The sequence below is a fragment of the Heterocephalus glaber genome, unplaced genomic scaffold (genome assembly GCF_053883595.1).
Source record: "Heterocephalus glaber isolate CG9 unplaced genomic scaffold, H.glaber_assembly_v1.0 deba00001688, whole genome shotgun sequence".
In the NCBI taxonomy this organism is placed as follows: Eukaryota; Metazoa; Chordata; class Mammalia; order Rodentia; family Bathyergidae; genus Heterocephalus; species Heterocephalus glaber.
Genome location: NW_028258413.1, coordinates 8,894,944 through 8,907,307, shown reverse-complemented (window position 1 = coordinate 8,907,307; position 12,364 = coordinate 8,894,944). Strand labels below are relative to the sequence as shown.

General features: G+C 46.5%; 1 protein-coding gene across 9 annotated transcripts in view; it reads right to left on the bottom strand.

The window, feature by feature from the left end:
- Positions 1-11,966, bottom strand: part of Ppp3ca (protein phosphatase 3 catalytic subunit alpha) — a 263,314-nt gene extending 251,348 nt beyond the window's left edge. For 7 of the 9 annotated variants that reach the window (XM_087198697.1, XM_087198695.1, XM_087198696.1 and 4 more), the window contains exon 1: positions 11,846-11,966. Coding sequence is in view for 2 of the 9 variants with exons in the window: in XM_004866274.4 (XP_004866331.1) it covers positions 11,846-11,903 (58 nt within the window). In the remaining 7 variants the exon portion in view is untranslated. Of the gene's footprint in view, positions 1-10,897; positions 11,043-11,186; positions 11,352-11,845 lie in introns of those variants that run through there. The other 2 variants (XM_087198698.1, XM_087198699.1) reach the window with 2 other exon arrangements.
- Between the last annotated feature and the right edge of the window lie 398 nt (positions 11,967-12,364).

Sequence of the window (12,364 nt, the reverse complement as noted above, 5' to 3'; positions counted from 1 at the left end):
CACTGCTCCAGCTCTGGGTGAAGCGTGTCAAAAAGCCTGATCTGAAAGACATCACCAAGGGTGATGGTGGTCACAGCACCCAGGAAACCTGGAAAAGACCTCCACTTTATTCCCACCATCCCCATCCACAGCAACCGCAGGAACACCTGAGAGACAGTTCCAGATACAGATATTCTGCTCTCCGTGTACAAGCAGTTATCTACCCTGTGACAATAAGGAGCCAAGATGGCCTGGGAGGGCCTGAGGTGGTGGAAAAGAACATCAGCACCTTGGATTCAGCATGAGGGGCTGGCAGACATGCCACAGAATGAGGAAACACAACAGCCAGCAAGGACAATGTCTCCAGGAAAAAGGAGTGGGCCAGCACGCCCCAGGTAACAGCAATCAGGAATGGGACAGCTGACCTTTGTCACCTGTCTGGGTGGAAAGGCAGAGGCCTACTCCACAGCAGAATGACAACAGGCAAGTGAGGAAGTGCATCCTTTATGCAAATCACTTCTAGATGTGGAAAGCTGGGCTTCCAACAACACAGTAACAATACCTAGCATATACCAGGGGCTCCTCCTCAGCAGACTCTAGGTAAGCCGCGTTCCACACAACTCCACTCATCCTTACAACTGCAAAATTAGCTTTATCGTTTCTAATTTTGAGGGCGAAAAATGGGTTGCAGGTGGGCTCATGACCTGCACATGGAGACACATGCCGCCTCCCTGTCACTGGAGTTGATTTTTTGTTTTTGTTTTGGGGGGAGCAAGTGGCTTCTTAACCATCTAACAGAAACATCTTCGTTCACAGACGGCTGAACTAGCTAACTTTTAATCACTTCCACCTTTCCTGGCCGTGACTGTCTCACCATACTCTGTGCATAGTCAGTGGTAACACCTGCAGAATTATCAGGCCGCAGCTTCAGTAGTACAGTAACAGCTCACACTGCAGTGTTAAGCCCACCTGGCCTCTCACGCGGGACCCCGGCCTTCAGACACTCTCTCCAGGCAGATTACCACGCTGCCAGTAAGGAGCAGGCACTAAACTCTGGTGCCCACGTGACAGGGAGGGCAAGCAGCCGGGAAAGCGAGGGTTTGCAAGTGAAGGAAGTATCTGTCACTCAGTGGTTCACCAGCTGGGGCCAACATATGAAATCAGTGATGTTCACAAAGACACAGGATATGACTTTACACCAAGGCATAAAAGTGCACTCTCAAAAATGCTCCTTAAATACAAGATTTCTCCTGGATTCAACACTACCAAAAGGAAGAAAATTTAGTTCACTAAATTGGTTTAAAGATCAGTTACTTCTAAAAATTCTACTTAAAAAAAAAAACAACAAAAATTCTATTTTAAAAAAAGCCAATTTATTGAAACAAATAAAGCTGGCCCTGGAGCCTCAGGCGTGGGAGGCCCTAGATGTGTGAGGAGCCATGCTGTAGAGTGATTGGAAGCCACCCCGAGCTTCTCGTCTAAATGATTCAAGGCCTGCTCAATATACAAACTGGTTATCAAAGGCGTGGTCTCCCACAGCAGGGCCCAGGCTTTCTGACCAGAGGTGTACATGACCAGCCGCTTGCACCAAATACTAGCATGAGTAGATGCAGATTTTAATGCACTGTCATGAATAACGTCCAGGGAAATAAAAGCAAGTGTGATTTCCACCAAGATGTAGGCATACAGGTGGATTTGCAGGCTGCAGGTCACAAACTACACCATCGCTGCAGCTCCATCACTTCACATGAGCATACCGAGCAAAGTGACGTCTGGGGCCGAACTGGGATCCACTCTAGCTCACATGCAGGTGTGCTTAGTCACATGCCAAGGCCTGCATGTTACTCCTGGTAGTTAATACCTCAGCACTGAGCACCACGCAGCAATGTGCTGTATCACCTTAGCTGGAAACCACTGGCCTCCTTTAAGTCTCAAGGAAACTTACACTTGGCATCCAATTACCACTAAACAAACCCATTAATTACCAAAATCCAGTGGCCTGGGGAGCTGTTTATCAACAATTTCAAAAGTCTGGGCATGGGGAGAGCAAGCCGAAGAGGCGGCTCAGCTGTGGCGGGGCCTCCGTGACAATGGTCGTAAGAGTAAAGAAGGGGCATGGCTTCTGATGACCCACCATCACCAGCAGGCTGCCAGGCTCACATCCTGACTTTATTTCTTGTGGGTACTGGCCAAAGCGACAGCTGTAGTAAGTCCCTGTGGATGCACACCTGCTTTCTGGGATGCACCTGCTTATGGAGATTCAGTGTTGGACACCTTGAAGGTGCACATGCAGGGCTTTTGGTGGCAAAGTCATTAGGACTCAGAGATCTGGGTCTTGCTCGGAGGACGGTGATCCCCATCCCTCCAAGGACCGGCACAGATGGGCCCCTCTGACTCTGAGCCAACATGCACACTAGAAAGAGCCAGGCGGGAGAATGGAAGGAAGTGAGCCAGGTGCTGAGGTTCCACAGGAGAGCTGAGGTGAACTGTGTTCACTGCATTTCCGAGGGATCCCAACAACCCCAGCTGGATGTGAAGGAAAGCTACTGGGTACCCCAGGGGCCCAGAAAACATCCAGTGTAGGGAAATGGCCTGGAGACTTAGAACTAGAAAGCTGACCAGACTCATTCTCCGAACCCCACAAGGCAAAGCTAGGGATAAACGTGTGTTCAGACTCGGACTGCAGTCAAGTACACAGAAACACCTCTCGAAGGCAAAGCTGTCCAGGACAATGAGGGGTCCTCCAAGCAGGGATCCCCTTCCTTCCAGCAGACATGTGGTGGCAGGCTTGGCATCTGCCATGGGGGGGCGGGGACAGGGGCTTCCACACTGTGGGTGCCCATTCCAATCCTAAGAGTCTAACTTGCTTGCTATGCATAGGCTCAGACAGGAGGAATGTAACAGAGTAAGTGTCCCTTCTGTCTCCCAGTCCTCCCAGCACAGGACAAGAGCACTGGTTCAGGGCCAGACAGTAAGTCAGATTTTCAAGGTTCCTTCCAGCTGAAAAAAAAAAAATCTCAGGCCGGGATTTAGCTCAGTGGTGCTGCCACCTACCTCGAAAGCACAAGGTCCTGAGTTTGATCCCCAGTACCAAAACAAAAACAACAACTCATGTTAGCTTTAGACTACTCTGTAGTATTCAGGTGCACATATACAACAAAAATAAATGTGAACCATTTATTCTCTCCACTCTGAAGAGCCCCACAACCTATTCCAGTGTTAAACGTTCCCACCTGGTGAAAAAACTATGACCCTCTGTTTCTGCAGTTCCCAATGCTGCTCTCTCTTCCTCGGCTGAGGGAAGATGGTCATCATCAGAGTGTGATCTACTGACACACTCTAATACTGTACTTGGGAACTTATCTACCACTTAGTCTTACTCGGATTGCCTAACTCTCTACTCCTACCACAATTTAAAGTCCGATAATCATTATGGGGACTTTTTCTCTTAAAAACACTCCTAACCTTCACATTTGTGTTTCTGGATGGGCATGAGGAATGGGGCAGAATGCTCAGAGCTCTGACCAGTCTGAGAACAGAGATTCTTTCTCCACAGGCAAATGTGCGCAGACAGCATGCAGTGATGTTATGCGGGAAACTGGAGTTCCCTTGGTTTTCAGTGCCTGAAATGAGGCTCTTTCAGTACCAGGGAGACAGAGTTGATCCTGGCCCAGGTGGGGCAGGAATGAAGAGAAATGAGCTAGGACAACCCCGGCTGGTGAGCTTTCATGTGGAGCCACAGGGCCAAGGCTGAGCCAGTGCGGGGTCAGTGGCCCTCAGCGAGGGCAGAGCCTCGCTGCACTGCTTCCTGCTTGGTGTCAGTGCCGGGGCAGAGGCTGGCCCTGCCTGTGTGCGCTGTGTGCTTTACTCTCTAATTCTCCATTTGCGATTCATTTGCATCTGTGCATTGGGAAGTCTAGTCTGGACCTCGCAGTTCTGGTCACACAGCCCTTCCTTCACCCAGCATCAACATGGGCTGTCTGAGGAAGAAAGTGAACCCGCACACCTCTGACCCACAGGGCCCACTGGAAACCACGCCTCCCCTGCTGGCTCTCCTCGCCAGGCTGGCTGTTGGGCATGGACCACACAGGCCCAGCTAACAAAAGGAGCATTTCAAAAACTTGCGTGAGAACACATTCCCACAGCTCTGAAGCTTACAAACAGAAACTCACCAGGTATCTGCGATCTGGCCATGACTTAAGATCCACAAAATGTCAAAACAGAACTCTGTAATTTAAAACCGTAAGTCCGTCTTATCCTTTGTCTACTACTTCATCGACTGAATAAACATGTATCAAATGATTATGGTAGGTACATAAATGTCTGTGCTGGGGCTGAAGACATGAAATGAGTGGAACCAGGCTCCTCTGTCCAGGGCTTGCTACCTTCTGGGGAGGAGAGGCTGCCAAGCGAACAAACCTCACCGCAACCTGCTCGGGTCCAGCTGTCCTGCATGAGGCACAGGTGGCAGGAGGCCTCCCAAAGGAGGTGACATGGGAACTGCAGACAGAATGAGGGGAAACTGACCAGCCCGGAAAGCTGATCCCAATCCTCAGGCCCACGCAGAGCAGGTCAGTGAGGACTTTAATAGCGTTAAGTATACAGGACCAATCAACAATGCCAGATTTTACTACTTGAAAAAATTTAATTTCTTTGTAAAAATCAAACAAGAAACAACACAAACTTGAAATCCTGACTCAGGTTCCGTCATTTTGAGGAATGTATAGTGCTTTTATTGTTGTTGTTTTTTTGGTACCAGGGATCAAACTTGGGACCTTTTGCTTTCGAGGCAGGCAGCGGCACCACTGAGCTAAATCCCCAGCCCAAAGGTTTTGGACTTTATTTCTGTATCTTATTGCTTAGTTTTTTGTTTTGTTTTGTTTTGGTACTGGGTATCAAACTCGTATAGTGCTTTTAATTTGATAAAATTGCACAGCTTACAAGACGTTTAACAACAAATGTCAACAGATGGTCCAAAGCCCACTGCAGAGAAAATCAGGAGTCAGCAGAGTTGGTGACACTTCCATTAACCATCCCACTGCCCGTGCATCTCTCCACTGGATGGCACTCAATGACATCTGGGGCCCAGAGGAGGGTGGGAGATTATTCAGCATTACAGAAACTAATACACTGAGATGTACACAGAGGATTTTTTTTTCACTGTTCATTTTTGCCTTGTTTTTCTCATAAAAGTTGCCAGCTCATTTTCTCTGAAGTCCAAGTCTAGACAATAATTAAAATATATAATTCACCCCATAAAGCCAACACTGAGTGATTAACATATCTTTTCTCACTTGTCAGGAATTGATTAGCCTAAGGGGAAATACAACAGAGACTGAAAGGCAGCTTTCAAGTCCAAGCTAATAGGCTAAGGTGAAGAGAATTTTACTTTTATTCAGAAGGCACAAAGTCAGTTCAAATTATCAGGCAACAAAACCATGCTCAACCCAGCTGTATCTGCTAATATTAGCCTCTTCTCAGATCTGCTCCTGCCTAGGCTGGAGAAGGAAGCATCCTGCTCACCAGTCACCACGTAGAACCATTTGCAAAGAACCAGAACTTGATCGATAAAATTCAAGACAAACATGCAATGTGTGTCCACTTATTGCTTCAGAATGTATGTGAAAATGCCGCAGTGCCCAATCATCTGGCAGGAAGCGACTAGGTGTGTAGTAAGCAAGGCATGCCACAAGACACTATGGTCCAGTGGCCATATTCTCCAAATTAAAACTGTGAATATATAGATTAACAAATAGCTTCACACACTTCCAAGGACATGCAGCAAGCTGGGGGGCACAGTTTAGAAACTGACACACTAGAAATTCCAAAACATTCTCATCTTACATACAAATAACTGAGCATTTTACATCAGAACTAGTTACTCCTCCCAAAAAAAGAAAAACTGGGGCAATACAGTCACTGTAGAAAGAGGTTCTCTTTTAGTCCCAGAATTTTAGAGCTGAAGGCAACTTTAATTTAGTTCCGTACAAATAAAACTTTCTCTGAAGGTCACCCATCAAATCTTCTGGTTTCACAACTGTAGAGAAACTGACAAACACTGTAAGAGGGTATGTCATAATTCGGGGCAGCTTTTAGTTTTACTTTTTCAGACACATGCAAGATCTCCGTTGCAAGAGATAGAGTGAACAGAAAACCAGACAGACCATCTTTAAAATGAGTTGCGGTGGATTCTGCTGTGAGCCAAAACCATAGATTAGGGGAACAGTAACAAGGAAAAAAAAGTTCTTATTCCTCTCTGTGATGGTCTCAGAAAGAAACCACCTTAATTCCAAAAACGAAGTATTTTAACAATTTATTTTCACTTCCTTAAGAGTTTTTATTTTTTTAATGTCTGAGACTACTGCTACCTGAGCACACATACGTCAAAATAGATTTGAGCTTCCAGCAGTAGGTCTCGGTCCTCCAGCCCGACTGAGAGTCCCTCTGATTTAAGCCATTATTTAGAACACTGAACCATGGAGGAATAAAAAATTTTTAATTCTACTTCTTACCTGAAATATAACTGATAGCCTCATACAGGGGGTGGAAGTATTGTAAAATAAAATGAACTAAAAAATGCTGGAAATGTCAAGAATACCAAAGATTTAACTTACTAGCTGAAATTCTCAGTGCCTGCATTATTCCTACCTTACTTCTCCATTTTCAAAAGAGTGAAATACCTAAGAAACACTGGCTGATATATTCACCTGAGCTTTCTTTAGAAATTAACAAATTCCTCAAGAGTGTGGGTCATTATCTGTAGGCTCACCATAGCACCCTTCAAAATAAAAAATGAATGAAACTCCTTCTAGGAGAGCATGCTATTTTCATTTCTGTGTGCATATTTATATGAAAATAAAACAGTGTTTTAACAGTATGTCTTCAGTGAACCTCAAGTCAAAAATCAAACCAGACTCTAACATTTACTACCAGAATATTATCATCTGTGGTAATACAGAAACATTTCAAATTATTTTACATAGGAAAAATTTAGTAAAACAAAAAACAAAATGTGATGACACCTTAAATATTCCAAAAATGTGTCAATTTTCAAAATTATCTCTAAGCAAGGGCTGCCCCTTTCCCTAAGGGAAGATGCACTTACACTTACCTGCATTCTAGCCCCACCTGTACCATCCTAGCTATTATGTTTCCATTTCTTTAGACATAAAAATAAACATCATCACAAGCTACTGCTGCAGACTCAAGACACCAAAGGCTTTCAATATTATTGGTTCTCACTATTTTCGAGTGACCTGAAAGTACATAACGGTGTCATTTGTAAATCCGTGTCAGCAACAACTAAGTCAGTATGAATTTCCAGGGGAGCAGACCAAGTGCAACCACCCAGCCTCCCGGACCCGTCCAGTGATCCTGGGGCCTCAGAATGAGGTGTGGGGAGACTCACTGCCCCCTCTGTTGGGGAGCAGCCTGTTACATCACACTGTAGCATAACCTCCAACAGGCACCTCACCATAGCCTCTGGAACAGCAAGAGACTGCTACCCCAGAAAAGTGCTGACGTTTGACAAAATAATTTTTTAGTAATTATCAAAATTCAGTATGATGAATCATCACCTGACTTCATGGTTCTGGAGAGATCAAATATATTTTCAAAAAACATTCAAAACGGTGATTTAACTGAATTTGCTGAAAGGAGTACATCTGTAGAAAAATGCTATTTGCCAATCAGGTCACTCTAAATGGATTCTTTATTTGGTTTCATAATTAGCTTCAAATTTACACATGGCTGACACAAAAATGATAATGAAAAGCATAAGAGGCCAATTATAAAAGTTCTAAATGCACAGTACATTAAAGTCATGTTTCATCTCTAAAATTATGAAAACATTTTATAGAGACATTTACAAAGCATATTTAACTAACATAAAAAAAAGTTAGAGTAAAGCTTATTAACTAGATTCCAAAGTGCTAACTTTTCACATTTTAATTGAGTACCTGAAAACACAATGTCCATTTAAAGTAAGGGTTCTTCTCCACACCACAAAAACCTTTTTTAAGTTCCTCTAAATGATGGCATTTAGAACCACTAGAATGTCCCTTAAATCCAGTCTTAATTGTTTTATGCCTTAAATTTACAAAATGTTTTGAGAAAAATGAATTTATGTTACGTTTATTATTTTACAGGAGTCCAAAAAAGGAAGATTTAGTGAATAGATCAACCTAATTTGTAACCAACAGTATGAATCTGCATGCTGTTGCTATGTCCTGAAATTCGTTCCCTAAGTATGTTATCCATGGCAGAACCATGTCGCTGGTAGTATTAATTAGGTTAACAGATCCTTTTCTTCACATCCAGTGCTGATGTAAACATTATCCACCAAACAATGATGTTTAATCATAATAAACTTAAATTAATGATACTGAATTAATGAGGTTTCACTATGCTCAAATGTAAAATGTGACACATAAGACAAGTCAGCTGGTAATGATACTGTAAAATGTCACTAAAATTAATTCGCAATGAGCTCTTCCTGATATTCCAAGAAATAGAAGTATTTATTACTTCATTTCAAATGTGACAGTCATTACTGATGTGTGATATTCTTGTTTTCTTAAGTAGCAGTATCAGTCTCTCCCAACTAGGAACACCAGGGACTTGAGTCCTAGTTTACTTAATACTAATGTACTTACACCTCCCTGCTTGTATGATCTGCGCTATCTCCCCAGAGTTTTCCTTCGTTTGCTTATCTACACAAAGAAAGAGTATCGTCTAACCTGGCAAGACATGGAAAACAGCTCATTCCCACAGCCAAAATCAACTGTAATAAAGCACAACAGTGCGTAGTTCGAGTCTGAGGTTCTCCAGAGCTCTTCCCAGGAATGCACCCTCCACAGCGAGCACCCCAAGAGAGTCTGAAACCAAAACCAGTTCGGTGAAGGTAAAAGGCCCACCAAAAGTACTTGGAGGAGTAGGAAGGTCCAGAGATGCAACAAAGCTACACTGGTCATCACACACAATTTAAAGCCTTCCAAGTGAGTTTAACTGTCACACAGCAAAGTTCTGTGGCCAAAGGAAATGGCAGGCCCACACAAATCATCCCAGCAGGAGCAGGTAGAAATGAAGGGAAGCTGAAGTGTGGAACTTGGCAGGCCACAGAGTGTGCTGGGGCGAGGACAGCAGAGGGAGAGTCACTCTTCCTATTATCACCTTGGGCCTTCTGCCTCCTAGCTATGCACTATTTCTCTTAAAACATAATGTAAAACAGTACATGCATCGAGTTATTCTGATTTCCAACACATGGCATTACCAAGATGTATTCTCTGAATTCTTCATTATTTTTTTTCATCTAAGAACAGCTGAAATGAAACAGCACCAGTTTTGGTGTTACAGTAACTCTCTTTAAAGGTAATCTAAATAAATGTTTACTCCCTCCATTGCCATTGCTGCCTTCTGTTTCTTGGGTTTAGAAAATGGATCACCGTCTCTGAACACACTCCAGGAGACTCTACGGACCTCTACGTGGACTTACTGACCTCAACAACACACCTTTCCAAAGCTGCATTCCGGAAGCACAAACCAAGGGAGCTGTCAATGCACTGCTACACACAAAACCACAAGTGCAGCTTGATTTGTAAACAGCAATTTGTCGGACAACAAAAGCCTGATCACAGTAGTTAGAGAATGTAACTGGAAACAAGCACCAAGCTCTGCCAAGGTAATAATGACCTGAGCAGCAGAGTTCCCCCCATGTGCACAGTAACTACTACCTGTACATGTAAAAGGAGGAAAAGCCTAGGGAGCGCACACTTCCTCAGTGATACCCCCTCACTGTGTCAAGTGACCACTGGGGTGACTTTCTAACAAAATCTGCAGTAAAATCAGTCTCATGAACTATATTTTATATAATTTTTGCAAATATAATAAATCACTTGACAATCTGTTTTCATTCAGCACACAAGCACTATCCACTGAGGAAACACTGTGTATACATAGTCGAAGGGATCAAAATAAATTCTAAAGCTCTTATATATGACAAAATGTTGACTCCAGCTTTGAATACTGCTTTTAAACCAATAATACAAAGTCTGCAAAAAAGCATTAAGAGAAACAGCAGTGGTGTGCCCATTTTAAAGGAGGATTCATCAAAAAACTTTTCTTATATAAACAAAATTTACCATTTAAAATTTCAGATCAGGATCCCTATAAAAACAAATATAAGGCTATTTGGAGTCTATTACCCATATTTGTATTTATTTCACCTCTGTAAAAATGTGTAAATCAAATTTTGGGGACTTATGTCTACTTATAATGAAGTCACTTAGAATAAAATAGCACTGGAGAAAAAGCAAGGCAAAATAGCTACAGATTGGATGAATAAGCTCTTCCATTAAAATGAAAGCCATCAAGGCAGAATGTATGAACAACTCTTACACTGTTCACTTGATGACAACTTCACATTATTTATATTAAGAATCCACATTCCATAGTATAATACAGCGGATATGGCATGGGTACTTTTTTTACTTGCCAGCATATGCACTGCTATCATCTGAACTGTAAACTGGACCTTAATTTTCTTGAAAATAGATGATCTACCTACATTGGCGCTGTATCTGCACACTTTTCATTCTGATATTTCAAGCAAAAGGTCTTAATTTTTTAACAGAACCTGTTCATACAAAACATAGTTCTTTGCAATGAATTTGAACTGTTTATATAAGGATCCATGCCTGCAGAAAAAATAAAATAGTTGTGCAACTGTCTGTAACCCTACTTCAAATCATTTTAGCAGAGCTCTTTCCTCATTTTGATGGGTCTACAAATCCTGCACTGAAACAGAAATGATTCCAGTGCCACCAAAGCAAAAGATAATTTTATTCTCTTACAAAGAGAACAACACAATTTCCCCATCACCACACACACAAGCGCGCACACACACACAATTACTTAAAACCTGTGCAGCCTTAGGAGGAGACCTAGGGACGTCCAGGTGCAGGGTCACTGCGCCCAGCGCTCACTGCCCACTGCCGACCGTGGTGCAATCGCCTCTTTCCCCATCCAGTGCAGCTGCCAGCCCTGCCACACTAGACACCGTCTCCGATACACACACACACACACACACACACACACACACACACACACACACACACACAAACACAGGATACCCCACACCAGCTCCGCTTCCAGGGTCCAAGCCTTGGTACACAGCAGGTGCCCTCACGGACTCTGCCAAGCGTGCTGACCTGGAGCGGGATCTACTCAACGCCAGCGGACCTGCCCTGGCCCCATCCGTTGCAACCCACGGGACCGGTCCCCACCTGCCTCGGGATGCTAAAGGGACAGGGACGGTGGCTCCCACCCCCGCGGGGCCACAGGCAGGGCTACCCCGCGAGTCCCGTTCCACCCGCCCCGCGGTCTTCCGCACCGGCAGCAGTGGGGGCGTGGAGCGGGGCGGGGGCGGCGCGCAGAGCCGTGACAGCGGGGCGGGGGTGCCCGGCGGTCGTCCCCACCCGTGTCCCCCGCCCCCGGCCCACGCGGGAGGAAGCGCCGGGCCCCACGCGCTCCGCGCTCCCGCGAGTCCAGTGCGGACCTCCCGGGGAATGATCTGCGTTCTGGATCGCGATCGAGGATCGAGAATCGGAGACAGGAATCAGGGATCGGGGATCGAGGATCCCGGACGGGGGAGGGGGCGCCAGGCTGCGCCGAACCACGGCCACAGCACGATGCAGGTGGCTTTCGGAGCCATAAATCAGCTCCTCTGCAGCGGAGGCCCCGCCGCCGGGCCGCCCACTTCCTATTCCTGTCCCCGCTGTCCCCGCGCTGCCCGTCGCCCCCGGGGTCCCCGCCCGCACAAGCCCGGGCCGCGCGTGCGGACGTCGCGGAGCGGCTCCCCGCGGCTCACCTTTCACCACCCGGTCGGTCGTCGACAACTTGGGGTCGCTGGCCTTGGGCTCGGACATCGCCGCCCCGGCCCGGCCGCGGGGCCCCGAGCCGTCCGCGCCGCGCGAGAGCCGAGCTGCGCTGGATCCGCGGGGGCGGCGCGCGCCCGAGCCGCTCCGCCTCGCCGGGACGCACCGCGCGCGCTCCCGCCGGGCCGGTCACATGGGCGGCGGGCGCCCGAGGCCGCGGTGTCAGCGCCGAGCCGCCGCCTCACCGAGCGCGAGCCACCAACTGCGAGCCGCCGAGTCCGCACGCGGCACCGCTGCGCCCGCTCCGCTGCGTTCGTGCGCCGCTCCTCAGTCACACAGGCGAGGCCTCGAGCCTGGAGACACCGTCGCGCGCGGCCCGCCCTCCACCTCCGCCGCCCCCGCCGCCCCGGCTGGCCGCCGCTCCCGCCCCCACCTCCTCCCCTTCCTCGTATGGTCCTGCCTCCCAATCGCCACCAGTGCCTCTCACGCCCCGCCCCTACGTCGCAGTCCCG